This window comes from Furipterus horrens, unplaced genomic scaffold, assembly GCF_987537825.1.
Source record: "Furipterus horrens unplaced genomic scaffold, mFurHor1.1.pri manual_scaffold_4, whole genome shotgun sequence".
Taxonomy (NCBI): Eukaryota; Metazoa; Chordata; class Mammalia; order Chiroptera; family Furipteridae; genus Furipterus; species Furipterus horrens.
The window spans coordinates 37,690,160-37,712,258 of record NW_028327174.1 but is presented as its reverse complement, the minus strand read 5'-3'; the positions used below and the strand labels follow the sequence as shown (position 1 = coordinate 37,712,258).

The 22,099-nt window shown below is 33.1% G+C and overlaps 1 protein-coding gene across 2 annotated transcripts in view; it reads right to left on the bottom strand.

Annotated features, from left to right (window-relative positions):
- Positions 1 to 22,099, bottom strand: part of CCDC91 (coiled-coil domain containing 91) — a 458,769-nt gene that overhangs the window by 199,722 nt on the left and 236,948 nt on the right. For both annotated transcript variants that reach the window (XM_090275502.1, XM_090275501.1), the window contains 3 exons: positions 4,244 to 4,404; positions 3,141 to 3,344; positions 2,318 to 2,422 (listed from right to left, as the gene is read on the bottom strand). In XM_090275502.1, coding sequence (XP_090131628.1) covers positions 2,318 to 2,422; positions 3,141 to 3,344; positions 4,244 to 4,404 — 470 coding nt within the window. The remainder of the gene's footprint in view (positions 1 to 2,317; positions 2,423 to 3,140; positions 3,345 to 4,243; positions 4,405 to 22,099) is intronic.

Genomic DNA, 22,099 nt, shown 5'->3' with positions numbered 1-22,099 from the left:
GGCTCCATCTCCCCCACCTTTCCTGTGTCAGGAGAAACTGAGCGGGGAGCCAGAACTCTCACAAGTAACAAGGCCTCCTGGCTCCATGGTTAGTACAGGCACATGGGAGACAGCTACACAGTACCTCTCTCCCTCCAAGGCAAGGCCTATAGGGGGGCTGAAATTCCACTTTCCCTCAGAAGTAAGGAGACACTCGTTCTGCAAAGGGCACCAAAGGCAGGCAGTTGAGTGGGAAATCTGCAATGTCACCCCACACCTGACATTAACCAAGTCATATCCACCTTTCCCCGACCAACGCAATGTCAGAGGGGGCCTGTTAAAATACAATATTTAACACACAATACCCAAAATGTGTAGGATATAATTAAAAACCATTTATCATATCAAAACAAACACTGAGCACTATTTTCACTTTTTGACTTTTTAAACATAGAAGCTAAAATCCTCTTTGGAAAACAGGTACTTCTTAAAATATAATTTTCAAGAAGTTAAAATGTGACTCATATAAATATAAATTGAAGATACATACATCAAAGATTTCTTCTACTCATGTATTAATAAATAAATCATTTATGTTAAGACTAAATAAATCAGAAGTTAAGACAGGTTCAAAGTGCATTTGAAGATATATACACTTATACATATATCTATATAATTTAAATAATGGATTGTTAGATAAGAAAGTGCTAGAGAAAAAACTGGTGATTGTCCTCCTATGGAATTATCTTGTCTAACAAACAAAAATTGCATTGTCTCTGGGAAGCAAATAACTAGCATATAATATTAATACACCATGGGTCAAATAAAGTACATTCTCCTAAACAATCCTTGGACAGGTCTATTAAATGATGTTCCCATAGACACTGAAAGAACACACTGCTCAGCCTTTCCCTTATTTTCATGTTTCGCCTAATTTTTAACAGAGCTATATAAATATCTGGAGGTAAGGCATTCCAGGCAGAGAGACTGTGACTAAATCATAAACCATTTCCCTCCACTCACCACTCCACCAGCCAAGGAATGCCCTCCAAGATAGACTCACACATTCACCTGGACCTTATTATGAAGTTTGGTGTAAGTAAATAGCTGGGGATAAACTGGAGAAGATGAAGAAACCAGAAGATTTACACTGGAAGGAGAATGAGAATTGAGGCTGGGAAATGATTTGACTTACATTTTTAAAAACACTATTCTACCTATTGAAATAAAGACTCATTAAGGAGAAGAGCAAGAGTAGAAGCTAGAAGACTAGTTAGGAGACTATTAAAATAACCTAGGCAAGTAAACAAGATGGTCAGATGGAAAAGTGCTAAGGAGGGGAAAAAAGCCAAGTATGGAAAGGCTGGTAGGAGACACCAGCATTGTGTGGAAAGGTTTCTGATAAGGTGCTTGCAACCTGCATGGAGACCTGGATGATACATAAAAAGAAAAAATGCAGGAAATTAAAAGAAGAGTGTTTCAGATATAGGGATAAAGCAAAATGAGGAGAAAGAGGCGGGGAAAAGACAGGGAAAAAGGAGAACATGGAGCACTGCAAACCATTTGAGGACTCACTTGACTTTTAGTTTGGGTGAGATGAGAATCCACTAAAGGTTTCAAAGCAGAGAAATGACAGTCAACTTTAAGTATGAAAGAGATCACAGTGGCTGCAAGGTGGAGAAGGGTCTATAAGCAGACAACGACAGAAGCATAAAGATTAGTTAGAAGATACTTTCATACTCCAAGGGAGAAATAAGGATGGCCTAGAATAGGTTGGTAGCAGTGACAATAATGACAGTCAAAACCTGGATATTTTGAAGTAGAGCCAATGGGTTTTACTGAAGGAACAGACATGAAGTAAGTACAAAAAAGGATACATGCAGTTTTCAGCCTTAGCAAATGGAAAGAGTTGCCATTTACTGAGATGGGGAAGAACAGGAAAAAAACAAGTTTATTAAGGAAATCTGAGGAGGCAAAGAAGAGGAGGCACTGATTACTATATATAAAAAATGTTAAATATCTCAATTTGGGGTTTATAGGATTCAAAATTCTTTTTAAAAATAATTACAAATAAGAAAAATAAGAATATCCAAATTCCAAATTTTATCCATCAGAGCAAAATATTTTTTACCAAACTGAGTCTCAAACAACTAATTCTCACAGCTTCACACAGAGTCATACTTTTCACAATGACATTCATCATTAATTTCATCCATGTTGGTCAATATTTTACATACTGATTATTCTTTCGAAAAGTATTTATTGAACACTTCTAAAAATATTATAACATACATCATGAAAAGGCCTACATATTAAGTTGCAAACACACTTGGTTTACCTGAAGTTCTTTGTATCTATCTTGAAAAGAAATGGCCTCTTGCTCTTTTTCTTTAAGGAAATCTTTTTCCAAGACACTATGCTTTTCTATCAACAATTCCACATCCTGAAAAAGAAATTCAACCACAAATTATGTAGTATGTAATGGCATGGAATATATTAGGTTTTTCAATGAACATACCAGAAAACGTTTCTTAAGAAAAAAAAACCACAGGAAGTTCAATATTATTATAGATTGTATGCTTCTAACACTAAAATTATTCATGCTAATAAACAAATAAAAGCATCTAAGATAAGTGCAATCAACACAATCTATCCCAACATATACTTTCTATAAATTTGCTATGGTGTTTATATAGATAAACTTGTAGAAAAGAGAAATGGTAACATAAATAAATAATTTACTAAAATAGCTGTACATCTAAGTACTCTTGTCAAATGTCCCATGACACCTGACTTCACATAGGAGCAAGCTTGGTGTAAGTAAATAGCTGGGGATAAACTGTTATAAATCTTCTAAACTATATAACAAACACAATACTACCTACTTTCAAGGTAAATCAAAACAAACCAGAAAAAGAGTATTAGTTAGAGAAAATATCTAGTAGAAGACATTCATCTCTTTAAAAGTACATATTTAAGACCAGAGATTACTTATCAAAGCCTTCTAAGTGATAAACTCAAATGACTGATTTAAACTACAGGCTATCAAGGACAGTTCTTCTTCCACTCACTGATGAGTTTGTAATCAGCGATTAGGATTATATCAAATTTCCAGAATGTCCAATTCAAACATTTATTTTTTTAAGAAAATGTAAATATACCTTTTTAATTCTCTGTTTTTCTTCTTCAGAAACTTTGAGTTTACTCTCCAGACTTGAAATTTTCTGCTGAAGCTGTATGTTTGATACATTGGCTCCAGGATCCTCAGAGTCGTCCACAAGAGCAATTGTTCCATTACTTTTCTCATCAGTTAAACCCAATGGAAAAAGTGAGATATCCAGATCAGTGTGTGTTGATTGCTGAATCTAAACCACATTAAAAAAAAATATATACAAGAGGGAAAAGTTTACACTTTACCAATAATGAAAACATCCAAAGGGCACTAGAAACCACATTTGGAAATTAAGTTGTAGCAAGGGTTCCGAAATTATTTCACCCTTTAAGTTAATCAACAGAAGACCTCAAACTGTTACAACAACCTGATCTTTGCAGTAAGACACAAAATTTCCTCTAAACTTTAGAGTTTAAAGTAGCATTTATTATTCTGCAAACAAAGCACTGAAAACTTATAACTTTTCTTATGCTTGAAAGTGTATAGTATTGACACATCTGATACTCGATAGTTCTTAAATTTACACACACACCCAGAATTTGCTTATATTTTAAATTGTACAGGAGAATTTGAAATTTATCAATAACCTTTAATTAATGATCACTTTCTAGTAGATTAAAGGTGACTCAATTGTGTATAGCGTTTGGGAAGTCTGGACTAAATCCAACATCTAGCACAATGCCTGGATCAATAAATATTGAATGAATTAACCGTAGGACTGTTACCTTTTTGATTTTACTCTAAAATTGCAAAGAACACTCTTATACCTGGAAACATATAATAAGCATCCCTGAAAAGAGAAGTAGTTATTCTTTTTTTATAATTATTTTCCCTTTTTAATTTGAAGATCTGAAATGCAAAACTAAGTCAATTTTAATAAATGAAATACTCAAACCATATTTTGGTAATTAACAAACATATTATTCAGTTTTTTAAATTCTAGATATTAGCCTCGAAGTTAGAATATCTACAGAAATATTTTTTCAGAAAATTAAAAAAACAAATCAGAAAATCTTCAAAGCTTCCATTAAATCAGTATGCAGTTTTTATTTTAAGCATGCAAATTTCCTATACAAATATGATTGTCTGTACCTGTGTTTTAGGAACAGTGTGACTGGTGATATCATTGTCTGCATGTGTAATCTCTGGTGACGAAGCGCTGGGCTCAGAAGAGAGGCAGCCGACTGAAGGAGAAGAGTGGCCATGGTCCAGCACAATCGCGGGAGAAGCTGGAGAAAGATGGACTCCAGATACTAAAGGAAATCAAACAAACAAAATGATGACTAGAGAGAAAATAGAGAACAGGTTAAAGGAAAGAAAGAGAGCAAAGAGAGGAAGAGATGAAAAGGTAAAGGAAGTAAAAGTAAAATGACTGAAAATGAGGAGGCTATGGCTATTCTTGAAGGACCATTACCTGAAATCTAAAAGTAGTGTTTCTTAATTTAACATGATATTTCCGCATGAGATCCAGGCAAACAAAACAATTTAATAATGTCTTAGTGTTTACATATAACACATTACCATAAGAAATACATTTCCAACTCAGAGAAAGTATTTAAACATATTACCTATCTATCAAGTTAGTTAACAAAAAGCACTAGCGTACCTACTAATGCCAGACACAGACAGGCACTAACTAGGCACTGAGCAGACAGCGGTGAGCAAGACAAGCATTTACATACTCAATGACCTCATGAATCCAGTAGTCAAGTCAAATCAATTATTTATTACAACAAAGTGAGCTAAGGGGAAAAAGAATTACTTTAAAATAATTAATACCAACTGTCTCTCTGTTAACTTCTTTTCCAACAACAAAAGATTTTTCACATTAAAATCAATGTTTGCTGAATTTTTTTAGAAAAACTGTTGAAATACAATTCTGTAATTAGTTTTGCAACAAAACACTAGATTGTGATTAGAGTTCAAATACAGAAGTCACAAAAGGAAAGCCAACAGAGGAAGGCAAAATAAACAGATACTATTTATATTACTTTACTTTCAAAGGTTCTTTCTAAACATTCAAATATATTTATCTGTACCATGTGTTTTAAAGTTTAAGAGTAAGTTATTTTTAGCAGTAATCCATTTATATGTTTTGACTTTCTAAATTATAAAGACCTTTATTCCACACTGGCATCAGTGGCAATGTCAGCGAAGTTCTACCAGAAACTCTGGAAGGCAGCTCACAATGGAAATTGCATTTTGCCTGAAGAAAAATATTTATATAGTCATTAGGTATTAATAAATTTAAAAATACACCAATTTCTGATTGGTATTCTGTAGGATCATTTTGTTATCTTGCATACACTTTTATAGCAATATTGTGTTTTTAAAATAGTATGTTCCATACTCAGTAAGGTATTCTAGATTCTCCCATAAGCATTTCACTATTTTAACTAAAATACAGAAAACTAGAATTTCAAGTCATATTTGTACTTGACATATCTTTTTCCCAAACCACTTTCTTCTAATTTTCACTATTCCCATAATGCTAACCATTTCTCTAAAATGTCAAAATATTTTTTCTAATTTTAAATAATTTATAACAAAAATATTACTAATTAATTTTAAAGGTATGAAATCAGTAGTGTAGTACAGTTAGAAGGAATACAGCCCTGTTATCAAGACCACAGGCTCTGGAACGTAATTGCCATACCAGGTATAGAGCAAGTGGCAAGTTGACTTCCCTCAGTTTCCTCATCTGTAGAATTAGCAAAGATTTATCTAAGAGGTACAAATAGATAAAAATATGTAACTCTTTTAGCACTGTGCTGATACCAGTTTCATTATTATTTCAAGATTAAATTTTGTTAGAAATTTATGTTTACTTCTAGGCATAAAAGACATGTATGACTATGATCCTAGATTCAGGAAACTCAAAAAAATCATTCTGATCTAACACCTGAACATTTTAAAATCTCTTTGTTTTCATATTTATAGCCAAAATCTAAGACATGTCATGCTGACCCAAATTGAATTCTCAATCTATAACAGTAAATGTTTAAGTATACCATATTAGAAAAAGAAGGAGAAAGTGGTAGAATAAATAGAGGGAGAAATGAAGTAAAGAGTTAAATAAAGGAAGGGAAAGGGAGAGGCTGAGGCAGGAAAGTAGGAAGAGGGCAAGAGAGGCACCCTCAGCCTCTCACCTTCCACTAGCTACTGCCACCTGTCACACTTTTCCTTCACATCTCTTTGTTTTATAATCAGATGAGTCCTGCCAATTTTCTTCTTCACCCAACCCTGGTCGCTCCACTGAACTCATCAAGTTAAGACTTTTTCATTTGCTAATAAATCAAATGAACTTCTTATTTTATCTTTCTTTAGTCTTCCAGAGCACTAATACTAATGACCCTTCCTTTGCTTTGCAATTTCCCTTGGAGACTGAGAACCACTATATCCTAGATTTCCCCCTAATATTTTGACTACGTTTTCTTGTTTTCTTCTTAGGCTCTTTCTCCACTCAGTCTTAAGATCCACTGTTTCCTTCATGCTCTGATCTCAATATTCACATTATTCTTACCACTTTCAAAATCCATTTTTTTAATTGTCACCTACAAACTAATGATACCTAAATTCGTATCTTGAGCACTGACCACACTGCAGACCTCTAGATCCATATATAAAGGTAGAACTACCAGACAGTGCCATTCCGCTGTCAAGTAGGTACATCAAACTTACCCATCATCTTATGTAAACCTACTTTGCTTCATGTTTTCCATTGTAGTTAATAGTATCTCAGTGAACTATTTGTCCAAGCCAGAATGATAGCACTAAGGGCTGACTTTATACCAGTCACACTGTGCTACTGACAGTTACTGATTATGACAAACTGTCAAATACCTCTGTGACCTCACAATATGACTGCTCAAGGAAAAGCCACAGCTGTAGTCAGAAGTGATTTTAAATTTCCACAACAGCAACTTACATATTATGCAACCTTGGACAAATTACACAAACCCATCTAAACCACTGATTCCTCTTCTGAAAATGGAGAAATAATATGTATTTCAAAATGATGTAATGTAGCCTAAATTTGATAATTTAAATAAACAGTCTGGCCATACCAGACAGGTACATGATAAACATTCAATAAATGCAAATTGTCACTTAATATCTTTTCATTTGACAATATTCAAAAAAAGCCTTTTTAGGACTCTTTTCACCTACTCCATTACCTATCCAACCACAATTTTAAGTTCCCCCTGTCAATATATTATAATTTTTTAAATAAATAATGATATTAAAACATTACATATCAATCTATGGAACACATTTAAAGCAGTGTTTAGAAAATATATATACAGCCTTGAACACTTTAATTTTTAAAAAATAGATGATTTAAATTCTCAGCTCATAAACTAAACAAAAACAAAATAATAGATAATAATAGATAAAAATAATAGATAACATAGATATCAAGTAAGTTTAAAAAACAGACCTAATAAATCAAAATTGAATTTCTAAAAAAGTAAACAAAACAGTAGTTAACTTATTAACAATAAAAGAGCAAATGTACTAAAATACAAATTAAATGACAAAGAGAACATAATAATTAAAACAGAAGAAAAAAATTTTAATCATAAAACTCTACAGAATTCTTAGTAAATAAATTTGAAAATCTAGGGGAAAAAAGGTCAATATACCACAGAAATAATAGTTTATAAAAGTTGATCTGTTTAAAACTTAAAAAAATATTGAAAAATAAATCTATTTCCTTGTTCTCAGGCAACTATCCCAGAGATAAAGCACTGCACCATTTCACAAGAGAATTTCTACCAAAAATTTGAAAAATGGGTAATAGTAATGTTCTGAAATGGTTCCAAGGCATTAAGAATAAAGAAAAACTTCATTAGCTTACATAACAGTAGCATAATATTAATAGCTACACCTGGTAAAGACAGTACAAAAACAGAATAGAGATTATCATAGCATCACATAAAAACAATGAGGTAAAAGTTATAAATAAAATATTAATAAATAGAATCCAATATCATATTGAGAACATGCTATGCAATGAACAACTCATATTTGTTCCAGGAATATAATGCTAGTTTACTATTAGGGAATTCATTAATATAATATTCCATATTGATAGACCTGAAGGAAAAATGGTATGTTTATCTCCAAGACTGAAAATGCTTTTGGTAAAAGTGAACAGCCATATTTGTTAAAAAACACTCAAGAAAATAGGAACTGATGAATACTTTCTTGACATGATATAGACCTCAGTCCTAAAGCCAGCAGCATTAATTAACAAAGAAACAAAACAAAACAGAACAAAAAAGATGACATTAGATTAATACATCTATGATCAAAATAGGACAAGAATAAAAAAAAAAAAAATAGACTAGGATAACTAGTATCTCCACACCATTTAATATTGCACTAAAGGCATGAGCCAATGCAATTAGATAAGAAAAAAATTTTTTATTATAAAAATAGCTAAAGAAAAAAACACTTACTATCTCAGTTCCAAGTCAAACAATAACCACAATCAGTATAGTTGTAAGATAAAAACTTAATGAATAAGAGGCCCTGGCTGCTGTGGCTCAGTGGATTGAGCGTTGGCCTGCAAGCCAAGTGTCTCTGGTTCAATTCCCAGTCAGGGCACATTACTAGGTTGCACGTCAGGTCCCCAGTTGGGGGCACGAGTGAGAGGCAACCACACAGTGATGTTTCTCTCCCTCTCTTTCTCCTTTCCCCTCTCTCTAAAAATAAAATAAACAAAATAATAAATTGTTTAAAAAACCTTAATGAATAAGAATAAATAGAATTGATATGTAAAAACAATAACTATTTAGATAGAATAATTAGGAAGAAACATGAGGAAAACTTTAAACACTTCTAAAAGTCTCAAAGGTATACCTGAACAAAGGTAATTACATCCCTTGTAATTAGATAGGAAACTAAATATCATAAAGATGCCAAAACCTCCCTTAGTTGTGTTATAGGCCTAATATAATTCCAATAGAAGAATCAATAAGCTGTTTTATAGTGGAGCTAGACAAATGGACATTAAACACCACATGAAAGAAGTAAAAATGCAAAAAGACAGAAAAATACTTTTAAAAAAAAGTATAAGGAAGATACTAGTCCCTCTTTTTAAAATATACTAATTTAAGGTATACCAAAACATATTAACCTTATTAATATACACTGCATTAAATTACATTAAAACATAAGATGCACCTTTATAATTTAAACAATGGTTTGTTTGTTTTGTAGCGCAGCAATAAACAGATCAAAAAGTCCAGAAATAAACCTATTATGGTGTGAAACTTAAGTATACAAGGTTTGTCCAGAAGGTATCCAGCCATGTAATATGAAAAATAAGAGACAGTTATTGAAGAAGATACAAGATACAAGAAACATTGTATACAGAACAATGATACCTCAGTCCCCTTCAAAGTAGGCACCTTGGGACCTCACACAGTTCTCCCAATCGCCATTAGCTGCCCCATCGTATTATCCCAAATCTCAGCGATGGTCTGAAGTCTCTTCCCTTTCAAAGGTGGTTTTAGTTTTGGGAAAAGCCAGAAGTCACAGGCCACCGAATCTGGGCTGTAAAGGGGCTGAGTCACTTGGGTGATTTGATGTTTTGCAAAAAAAAAAAAAAAAAACTCTGCAGGAGACATGATGCATGAGCAGACATGTTGTCATAATGAAGCTGCCAATCACCAGTTGCCCATAGCTACAGCCTTCTGAATCATACAAATATTTTCCATGGAGGAATGTTCAAGTGTAACACAAAATCTGATGCAGATTCATTGTTCTACTGGCTCAGTCATTTTGAATGGATGGCCACACAGTACACATGCTCATTCAATGGCTTCTACCGCCCCCACTGACTAGTACAGTGAAGTCATCATTGTTCACACATGCACATTCCAGTCCACTCTCCTTGGTTGCCAGGTTACATCGATGATGTTGCACCAACTGTTCTCATACTAACAATGGCTGTACTTTTTCCAGATAGATTTCATATGATGAAATGCCATTTCAAATCACTGAGAAGAGATGGGCTTGTTTATAAACAGTGCCAGGGCAAATGATTAGGCATTTGAAAAAAAGATGAAATTAGACTAATACCTCACACTATAGATAAAAAAAAAAAACTTCAGAGATCAAAAATGTTTACAAAATGAGAACAGGTAAGAAGTAAAGAAAAATATGAGTTCCTCTTTACTTCAGGTGTAAAAACTAAGGGCTTTTAAACTATGGCTTTGTTTTGATTGTATACAAGTTTTATGTAAGTGTTCTTAATATATAAAAAATGTTAAGATTAATAGAAAATTACAAATTTGAATATGTAAAATATAATTATATCACCACCTAGCCAAGAAGATACAATTTTTAAATTTTCAAACTGCTATAGTATTATTCTTTGGTCTATTAAAAAGTGACTGGTGTCAATATTCATGCCCAAAATCTTTAAATTCAGATCAAGTATACCCAACAGCACCAAACTCAGCCAAAATTTTTTAAGAGGTAGAAATCTACAAAATTTGCTGTTTGGATATCTTGTTTGTCTGCTGTATTTTAATTCTTAAGCAAGAGCACACAGACTGTTAGCTTCATTTCAAATATAAAATCACTGATTTCCTAAGACTTAGAGGATAAAAGGTCAGCATATACTCTTTTACAGCTATAATGCTAATCAAAAATGTAATTAATGGCAGTTCTTTATCTTTAACTTTGTAATGGTAATTAGCAAATTCATTGGATATATCATTTTCCATTGATGGACCTCTTCTAAAACACACAAAAAACAGCCCACTACATCAGAACACCACATAAGCAAAAGACACCAAGTTTCCATATAGTATGCAATTTTTTTCCAGTATTTTGCCTGTGGTCAGCTTTGTTTTGTTTCCATAAAAATAACTCCTGTAAAGTCTAAACTAGAACCAGGTGTAAACATCCATGCATGTAACTATGCACAAAGGAATCTATTAATCTCTGCTAACAGTTAAATAATTCAAGAGGAGAACAGCAATAAAATGATAATATTTTTATAACTTTAACTTAGAAAATATTTTTGGTTTTTAATTTTCATTCAAACGGTCTCTTACCCGAGCTAGGCCCCCCTTTTCCACCATTCTTTCATCTCACAGGTACATTAGAAGCAGGTGATTATCTTTCACAAGCAGTCTTCTTATTCAAATCCTCTAATACCCTGATTTATTTTCAGGTCTATGTATGAACCCATTTTTACTATTCAATGTGCAGTCATGAGATTTTTGAAAATCAATTATTTATTGAAAGTATTCATTTATGGAAAACAAAGAATATGCAAGAATTGAGAAAGATCCAACTACTGCACTTAAATATGAAGATTTGTTAGTAAATATAAAATAAATGAACAGATTTCTTTTTTAATTGAATTAAACAGTGTAAAAGTCAGTATTTACTTTAAAATATTACTTCTATCCATGGAGGGTTCCCTACAGAAAATGCCCTTTGATTTATAATTTAATGCATTATATAATTTAATGGATTTCCAGATATATCAAAGGTATCTACATTAAAGATTTAAGAATATATCAGAGCTTTAAAAAGCTAAGAAAAACAGGAATAGTCACTTTCTTAATAAAAAAAATGAATTATATAATTGATGAAATTTCTTACATTTTATTTTAAATTATTCTCTAAGCATTATTTTTTAAATAACTCTTTTTTCCATTTTTGATGTTTTGTTTATGCTATTACAGATGTCCTATTTTTCTTCGTTTGCCATGCTCCACCCAGCCCACTCCCACTTCCATAGTTAATCCCCATACCATTATCCATGTCCATGGGTCCTTCATGTATGTTCGTTGACTAATCCCTTCACCTTCTTTCATTCAGGCCCCCATCTCCCCCTCTTACAGCTATCAGTCTGTTCCCTCCTTCCATGACTCTGGTTCTATTTTGCTCATTAGTTTATTTTGTTTATTGGATTCCTCTTATAAGTGAGATTATATGATATTTGTCTTTCACCGGATGACTTATTTCACTTAGCATAAGAGTCTCCAGTTCTATCCATGCTGTCACAAAAGGCAGGAGTTTCTTCTTTTTTCTGCTGCGTGGTATTCCATTGGGTGAATGTGACACAGTTTTTTGATCTACTCATCCACTAATGTGCCAGCACTTAAGCTGTTTCCAGCACTTAGCTATTGTAACTAATGCTACTATGAACATAGGGGTGCATAGCTTCTTTTGAATTGGCATTTTGTGATTCTTAGGGTATATTCCCAGCAGTGGAATTGCTGCAGAAAAAGCACTTGATAAAATTAATCACCAATTTATGATAAAAAACACTCAGCGAAGTGGGAAGAGAGGGAGCATACCTCAACATAATAAAGGCCATATATGAAAAACCTACTGCCAACATCATATTCAATGGGCAAAAACTAAAAGTGTGGCACTTAAGATCAGGAGCAAGACAATGATGTCCGCTTTCACCTCTCTGATTTAACATAGTACTGGTAGTCCTAGCCACAGCAATCAGACAAGAAGAAATAAAAAACATCCAAATTTGGAAAGAGGAAGTAAAACTGTCATTATTCACAGATGACATGATAGTGTACACAGAAAACCCCATAGACTCCACCAAAAAACTGCTGGACCTAATTAGTGAATTCAGAAAAGTAGCAGCATACAGAAATTGATGGCATTTTTGTATAGCAACAATGTCCTATCAGAAAGAGAAACTAAGGAAAAAGTCCCGTTTACTATTCTCTAGAGTATTCTATACATAAAAGCTCCACCTCCTCTTGTTTCTTTGAGAAATAATAGTGCATTGGTAAGGACTATGTAGGCAACACCATACATATCAAATTGTAATGAGCAACTTTTAGAATTATGCAAATTACAAAAAAAAATGCTTTATTAATTTTTAACTGAGACATACAGAAGTGGAGTTCTCATAATCCATTGCTAGCATGGTCACCACAAAATATCATATTAATGTTAAGTCTTTGAACAGGAAAATAAAAAATAAGCTATTTAAATTATCATGAGTCTTTATTATCACAGCATAAAGAAAATCCCACAGCATCCAGAAAACAAATAAAGAGAAACAAACTAATAAAACCCAGAGAGTATTATCTAATGAGACTAACAACTCTGAAGAATACAGAAGAAATATTTCAAAATTGTAAACATATTTAAGCCAAGCTACTTTCTAAAATCTGAGACTGTTTTTCCTTATAACTCTTACTTAAACAATCTACCAAGAGGCAGGGAAAGAAGATACCAAAATGTTAAGTGAAGCGACATGCAAAGTAATATGCTGAGGCACTTTCTGGCTCCTAGGTCTATGAAAACTGGACACCAAAAGCAAAGGTGACAAAAGCAAAAACAAACATGTGAGACTACATCAAACTAGAAAGCTCCTGCAAAGGAAACCAACAACAAAATGAAAAGACAACCTATTTAACAGGAGCAAATAATTGCAAATCATATCTCTGACAAGGGGTTAATATCCAAAAAACTTGAAAATATTTATTCACAGATATATGCACCCCTATGTTCATTGCAGCATTATTTATGGTGGCCAGGACATAGAGACCACCAAAGTGTCCTTCAAAAGAGAACTGGATAAAAAAGATGTGGTACATACATATTATAGAATACTACCCAGCCATAAGGAAGGATGAAACATTACCATTTGCAACGACATGGATGGACCCTAAGAATATTATGCTAAGCGAAACAAGTCTGTCAGAAAAGGCTAAGAACCAGATGATTTCATTCTTATGTGATATATAAAACTGAAACTCATAGACACAGACAACAGTATAGTGGTTATCAGAGGAAAGGGGGTGGAGGAATAAGAAAGGGTAAAAGGGTGACAGAAGATGATTTGACTTTGGGTGATGGGCACACAATACAATATACAGATCATGTATCCAGAAATGGACACTTGAAACCTATATGATTTGATTAAGTAATGTCACCCCAATAAACTTAAATAAATATATAAACAAATATCAATTGGATTTCTATGTGTGTGTATATAGGACAGAGAGGATTAGGTAGAATTTGATCAATGACACATATTAAATGTTTATTAAATAAATATCATTCAGTTGGCTTATTAGCTGTTCTCTTAAATAAGCAGATTGTGCCAGAAATACCCCACTTTGGGGTATTCATTTGATTCAGATCACAAATAAAAGGCAATTTATTCAATTCAGAGAACGATAGAAAAGTAGGCTGCTATTTTAGGTCTGTTGCAGCAGCAAACATTGGTCATTGGTGTGTGTAGATAGATAAAATAGATATCTCGTACAACTCAACAGAAAAAAATATATATATATTAAAAACTGAGCAGAGAATCTGAACAGACGTTTTCCAAAAGAAGACATATATATGGCAAGCAGGTACATGAAAAGGTGCCCATCATCACTAATCACCAGGGAAATAGTAATCAAACCCACAAGAAGACACAAGCTCAAACCTATTAGAATGATTATTATCAAAAATAAAATAAAATAAAATAAAAAGTGTTGGTAATGATATAGACGAAAAGGAACCCGTGAACTGTTGGTGGGAACGTAAATTGGTGCAGTCACTAGAGAAAACAGTTTGGAGGTACCACAAAAATTTAAAAATAGAATTACCATATGATTCAGAAATTCTACTTCTGGGCATTTACCCAAAGAAAACAAAAACACTAACTTAAAAAGATAACTGCACCCCCATGCTCACTGCAGCACTATTTACAATGGGCGAGATATAAAAACAGCCTAAGTGTACATCAATGTATTAATAAGTAAAGAAAATTTGGTGTACACACACACACACACACACACACACATACACACAGGAATATTATTAAGCAACAAAAAAAGAAAATCTTGTCATCTGTGACAACATGAATGAGTCTTGAGGGCATTATAGTAAGTGAAATAAGTCAGACAGAATAGGAAAAATACCATAATTTCACATGCAGAATCAAAATAAAACAAATCAAAAAACAACAAAAATCTAACTCATAGATACAGAAAACAGATTGGTGGTTGCCAGAGGTACAGGGTGAAGTGTGGATGAAAATTAGTAAATGGTGTCAAAAGGTACAAATGTCCAGTTATAAAATAAATAAATTATGGGAATATAATACTGTGTTTTACATTTGACAGTTGCTAAGAGAAGAAATCTTGAAAGTTCTCATAACAAGGAAAACAACTATAACTACTTATGGTGAACACGGCCAGAATCAGATAAACCCAGAACTTGTGCTGAATGTAGATCATGCAGTTTTCATTAAAATCTTTTTTTCCTACATGATCAAAAAGAATAGCTCAGATTTATTAAGCTAAATAAGTAAAGGGGAAAGAACTCTCACTGAGTATCTTGGTACCAGACATAATGCAAAATATATTTGTGTGCCAACTAATCTGATCCTTACAATTACAACCATGTTATAAAGAACTTAATATTTTAAGTTTAACTATTATGTCCATAATCTCACAGCTAGAAGATTATCAAGTCATGATCAGAATTCATGTCTGTTTGACTCCAAAGCTCATACTCAACACCATCATGATTAAAAATGCATTAAAAAATGTTAAAGTCATGTAAGGTTTTAATTTTGCTTGCCTGTGTATTTTCTAGTATGTAAATAAACAAAAATTCAAAACAAAGAAACAAAATAAACCACTTAATAGTAAAAGCAAAAATTAAAAATGGAGGATGAAAACTTAAGAAGAATTTAATAAAACTAAATTTCTCAATGAAATGTACATTTAAATGATACCAACTAAATTTATTCATTATTAAAAGCTTAAAAATAAAGAATGGCTAGCTATCATATATACAGTAATTTAACAATGCCAATTAAAAAAGTAAAGTAAAACTAGCAGTCCTCAAATAAACTTAACTATATCCAACTGTCAAAGGAAAACAAAACTAGATGAAAGTCCACTTCCGTCCTTTCAGTTAATCAAATGAAAAAGGAAATCTATTTACAGTATGTGAATATTAGAAAAATTCAGGTCACAAGTATTTCTTCTTCCCTCTCGTTCTTTAAACCTTCGATATAAAGCTTACTACAATTTTCATTCTCTTTAAGTTGTGCAGATTATTTTCTATTCTCCCTCCCATGTGTACTATTCTTTTTTCAATTGTAGTTTTCTTCTATTATTCCACTATTCTTAATATTTTACTTGTCTGTCCATGCCACTCTTGCTATAAATTTTTATAATGTATATGAAAATTTTTGACTTAATTACTGTGTTTCTTAAACTTAAAATATTTCCTCTTTTTCTGTTATCTAAATCACAAAAAGAAATATCAAAAAAGTTTTATAGCAACATAATGACAGCAGATTACAACATAAGTCTCATTTGCCAGAAACTGACTCCATTTCCTAAGATGAAATAAATGGCCCCATAATATTTTCAGAGTTTACACAAGTATCACTGTACACAAATGACACTGTTCACTTTAGAGCCTATGGGGTATTTTGCCCACATTTATCTTTGAAGCATCTGCACTACCCAAAGTGCTATATTTAAATATTCCTATCAAAGTTAACCGGCATCTACCTGCCTCTCTCTCTCTCTCTCTCTCTCTCTATATATATATATATATATATGTCGTCGGCAGCCGTCCGTCTCGAGAGACGATGGTGTAGCTTCTTAAGAGTCTATCTGCACCGCCGAGAATGGCTGTGCAGTCCGACTCGGGAGTGACACGGTATCTGTCTCCTCCCGTGTTGAATCGACATCTTACGATGACGCTGGAGTGTCCTCTCCAGTGAAGCTGAAGCTACAGAGCCTGGGCAGGGTGATATGGAGGGTCTGCTGTTGCCCATGCAGACCCCCCTCTCTTCGCAGCTGAAGGATCCAAGGGAAAGACGGAGTCAATACAGCTTGGCTTCAGGTGCGCCGCAGGAGTTGCCGGTGTTGACTACAACGTCAAACCGCCTTAGGGACTCCGGCTCCGGATTTTCTGTCGGGGTTTACTCCCTTAGCCTTTCCCCTGAAGAGGTATGCCGCAAGGCAGCGGAGGTTTTTTGGAGTCAGAGTTTTCCTTCTCTGATGTGCCCTGACTGGAAGATCGAACCAGCGACACTTAGCTCGCAGGCCGATGCTCAATCCACTGAGCCAAACCAGCCAGGGGAAAATATATATATATTCACACACACACACACAAACACACACACACGTATATATGGTACATCTAAGTACCTTTTATAAACTTCATAATCATAACAGCTTTCAACAGCAGCAAACCAGCTTTTTTATCAATATGATGAAAACACTACTCTTAAAAGAAAACTTAGCATTTCATTATATTCTTAAAACTAGATATCTAAGTCCATATACCAGCAACACAAAAAGGGATGCAAAAGCACAATTTGAGCAAACTACATATCATAAATTTCTAAACTCTACTGGATGTCATTATATCCTCTTTTCCAACAATTTAAAATCAGCTGTTAGACACCTAACAGCTAATAGCAGCTGTTAGATAACTAAATTCTTAGCCTTACATCCAAGAAATTTTATAGGCCCAAATCCAGAAAAAGTATGTAGTTTAAATAAAGTTCTATTACCATTATATTCATTAAAAGTAATGAACCATGTGGGGCTGAAAGAAACTGAAATGGTGTACAACTTGCAATTCTCAAAGTAAAAATAAGACAGAGGGATATGCCTTCCTCTAAGGAATGTTTGTCATAAGAGTGAAGTGAAATGACAGAATTAAATCTCTTTAGAGCATAAAAGACTAAAACAAACAAAAAATAAAAATTTTAATAAATAATACCAATGCTGAAAAAACCTCCACTTTTTAAAAAAACACATGAATGGATGTAAAGCCTTATGGACTATTTATTTAAGGAAAATATCAGTCCGAGCTTTAAAATATTATTTATCTCATACACAAAAAATGATAGTTAACTGCAACATGCTCCTACATTTACAATTAACAACAACAACAAAACACAATTGGCTTATATTGCCTTGATTAATGCTTACTTTACTGTCTATAAAGGTATAATTTAGGGAAAAATAACTCTATGTTCAGAGGTGCATCAATACCTTAAACGTATATTTACTTTTTTTCAGTGTACCTGTTAAGGGAACTCAAGCCATTTTTCATAAGAAAACATACAATATGCAGGAAAAACTGAACTTTAATAACTAGAGACATCTCGCCCTGACCGGTGTGGCTTAGTTGGTTGTGCATCAACCCACAAAGAAAAGGTTGCAGATTCAAATCTCGGTGAAGAAACATGCCTGGGTAAGGGTTCAGTCCTTGGTCAGGGCCCATGCAAGAGGCAGCAGATTGACGTTTCTCTCTCACACAGATGTTTCTCTCCTTCTCTTGCTCCCCTCATTATCCTCTCTCTAAAAATAAATTTTAAAAATCTTAAAAAATAACTAGAGACATCCCAATTCTACATTTAGAGCTAAATATTCCAGTACAGTCACTGGACCTTGATTTCCTCATTTAGAAAATGAACAAAATAACACTAGCTTCCTCAAAAAAATATTTATGATAATCAAATAATATAACAAAAGTTATCAGAAGAATCATTACATAAGTGATCAAAACATATAGATATGTTGTCTCCTAAATAAGTGAAAACTATTCCAAAGCCAGAAGCCTGAAATACATATAAAATACTAATTTACATAGTTGACATATTTAATGAGATAATACAAACAATCAGAAAGAAGACTGGTTAATCAGCCACCCCAGAAACTTAAAAGGAAAGTTAGACAGACAAATACTGGCAGAGGTCATCTAAGTATTATCCAGGGAAAATGACACTTAAGCCAACATTTTAAATTATTTCAGTCTTCTTGGCCAAACCATTTCTACAATGTGAAAAGAACATGCATTCTCAACATAATGTCATTAAATTCAATTTACTTAACTCTCTTTATTCTAATTCCATGTTTACCACACACTTTTTGATCATAATGTGGTTTATCATTTGTTTTGCCCATGGGGAGAGAATGGACTCAGTATTCCATCCTCTGGCAGAGAAATTTCTCAGTGTAAGTTAATAAATTAACATTCTCCTTTTGTATTTAAGTTTCATAAACTGAGTTTGCCTCTGAATAATGACACTATTCTCAATATATTGACAAAATTAAATTATTGAGTCTGCAACCTTAAACAGAGGCAAATTTAACAAGAAAATAACTGCCCATCTCTAAGGCCTCTTTGGAGAAAGTGTGCCAAACTTCTCACCTGCTTATAACATCCTAGTGACCAAAGCACCTTATAGAAGAAATTTTACATTTCACATTAAACGAGGTCTAAAAAATTCCAGTGTGTTGCCTATATCCTCCTGCTAAATAGTAACAGATTAGAACTAAATGGACTTTTCCTGATTCCTAACAGCAGTTTTTTCCACCCCCTCTCCATAATATAATAAGATTTGGGGAAATATTTTATGAAACTTTTCAAGTTCATGAAAAGAGATTAAAAATCTTGCTTCTTTGGAAGCTATTTAAATAAGGAGATAGTTAATATATACCATTTCACAGGGAATAGTGCAAAAACCAGGCAAAAAAACAAATTAAAAAAAAGAACACATCATTTCAGAGTAAAAAACCTACTTTTATTTAATCCTCATTGTTAACCATGAATAAAATTGTACTACTGTCATCCCAGCATACACAATTCACAAAAACTAAGTAAATCCTGGCCATATTTATGGAGGTGAAAAGGACATGCTGACAATTACTAGACTATAGAAAGACATAAAATAGAAAAAGGTATAATAATCACAAAAGGTGAAAGCAGGGAGTGTTAGAAAGTCCAGAAAACCTAATTTGTATCAGACGTCCACAAAAGCTATTTGTGTACACTAATTTTTTATCAAGAAAGTTTTTGGTACTACAAGTATGTGCCTAGAAAATATCCTAAAATTTGGGAGAAACACCTGTCTCACAAATGAGTTTTCTGACACACAAATACACACCCCATCCCACTCCCCAAAAAAATCTGAGAAACTTCTGTTAGCTGATTTAGAATTATGAGCAGAGATGTATTAAAAGAATCACTGTGGTAGCTGTGCTGAGAACAGACTGCCCTGGGGAAGAGTAGACCGTGAGATATGTTTAGTAAACTTTTTTACTAATCCAGTTAAGAAATGATAGTGACTCAAACCAGGATGGTAAGAGCGGCAGTTATAAGAAGTGCAAAGTACAGTGTATGTTTTGAAAGGACAGGTAAAAAGATTCCCAGGCCGATTGGATTTCAGGTGTAAGAGGACCAAAGGAATAGCAAGGCTGACTCCAACGGTTTGGTTAAGTGAGTGGAAGGATGAAGATGCCAACAACTAAGATGGTGAAGGCTGATGGTGGAAAAGGTCAGAGGCAGAAAAGAAGGGCTTCAGATCTGAATTTGATTAAAAAAAAAAAAAAAAGGTCTTTTATTTCTAAAGAGACACAAACTCTTTTAAACTACCCAAGACCATAAGGGGCATCACATTCTCTTACAAGATATGGGACATAAACAGCCTATAAGCAATATCAAAAGTTTCTCTTTCAGAAGAAAAGTACTCACATCAATAAAGGGGCTAGTCTCTGACCTCAAAACAAGTCACAACCCATGCATAAGTAGACAAAATCTTCACAGGTAAGGGTGAGGCCCACCTTGGCTTAGAAACCAGCTGTATGCTCCACAAGAGTCAACATCTCTTGGAACAACCTTATAGGCAAAGCTACCGGGGTCTCAAAATAAGACATGTTCAGTTACAAGAATTAACACACTTAGGAAAGTCCAAAACTATGGCTTCCAAATAGATATATATACCTCATTTTCAGAACACCTAGACAGAAAAAATTTATTTATCAGAGTCATTTTTTACATACTCAGTGTTGCCCTGTATCAAGAATGACATTTTACTTCATCATGTTTCCAAGGGAAGATAGCCAAAAAGTTAACCCAACACCAGTTATGTTGGGCATGTTGATTTTGAATGTCTAATAGAAATCTAAGTACAAAGAGTGGGAGATCTGTAGATTACAAGAATCTAAAGAAACTAGAGACTTAAATCTACTTACAATAGTAACCTAGAAAAGAAACAACAGAATCAATAACATGTAGTTGACTACTTCTAAAAAAGAGATTATCAAAATGTGCCTGTAGAGTATCTCCACACTATCTACAACAAAAATAACTTATTTTACCCTAGAGAGACATATCCTTACTGATAAACAAACACTAATGTTCATGAAAAAAAAGTGCATGTAAATACATTTTAAATTTAAAATCTAAAGCAAACGTAGCAATAAAATAAAGATGATATTCTGTAATTTCAATCAACTTTTAGAGTTATAAGCAACTCAGAGTAATCTTATGGTGCATTAGTAAAATTATCAATAATTCTACAACTTCCATTCTTTTATATATTTCAGTTTCTATGGTGAATAGCGTGATTATTCCATAGTGATCCTTAAATCATTATAATTAGATAAATTTGCGATTTAAAAAAACTGTTTTGTACTGATAGGATAATGGAATTATCAAAGGTAGGAAAAAAAGTGCCAACCTAATGGTAGTATACAAGGCTTTATTTGATTCATTGTAAATATTCTGAATAAGGTTATTTTTCATTGTTCTAGTTCTCTCTTACTTGTATTATATATACATTTTGATCTTTAAATTCTGATATTCAGAATGTTCCTACTATATCTGAAAATATATCTTCCAATTAAAAGGTCTGTAACTCCTTTCCATACATACATAGCTAGCATAAAGCTAGATTTTGTTTGACTATCCTTGTCTTTGAATTGGAATACTTAGTCCATTTATATTTTAATGTAATTACTGATGTACATATATGGTTCTTTTTTCTGCCATCCTAGTTTTGCCATTTTATGTTTTTCTTTTTTGTTTTCTTTTGTTTTTTTACCATTTTTGAATTGATTTTGTTTCCTTTTCTTTTGCTTTATCAGTTTAAAAGTAATGTACTGTTTCTCTTCTTTTGGT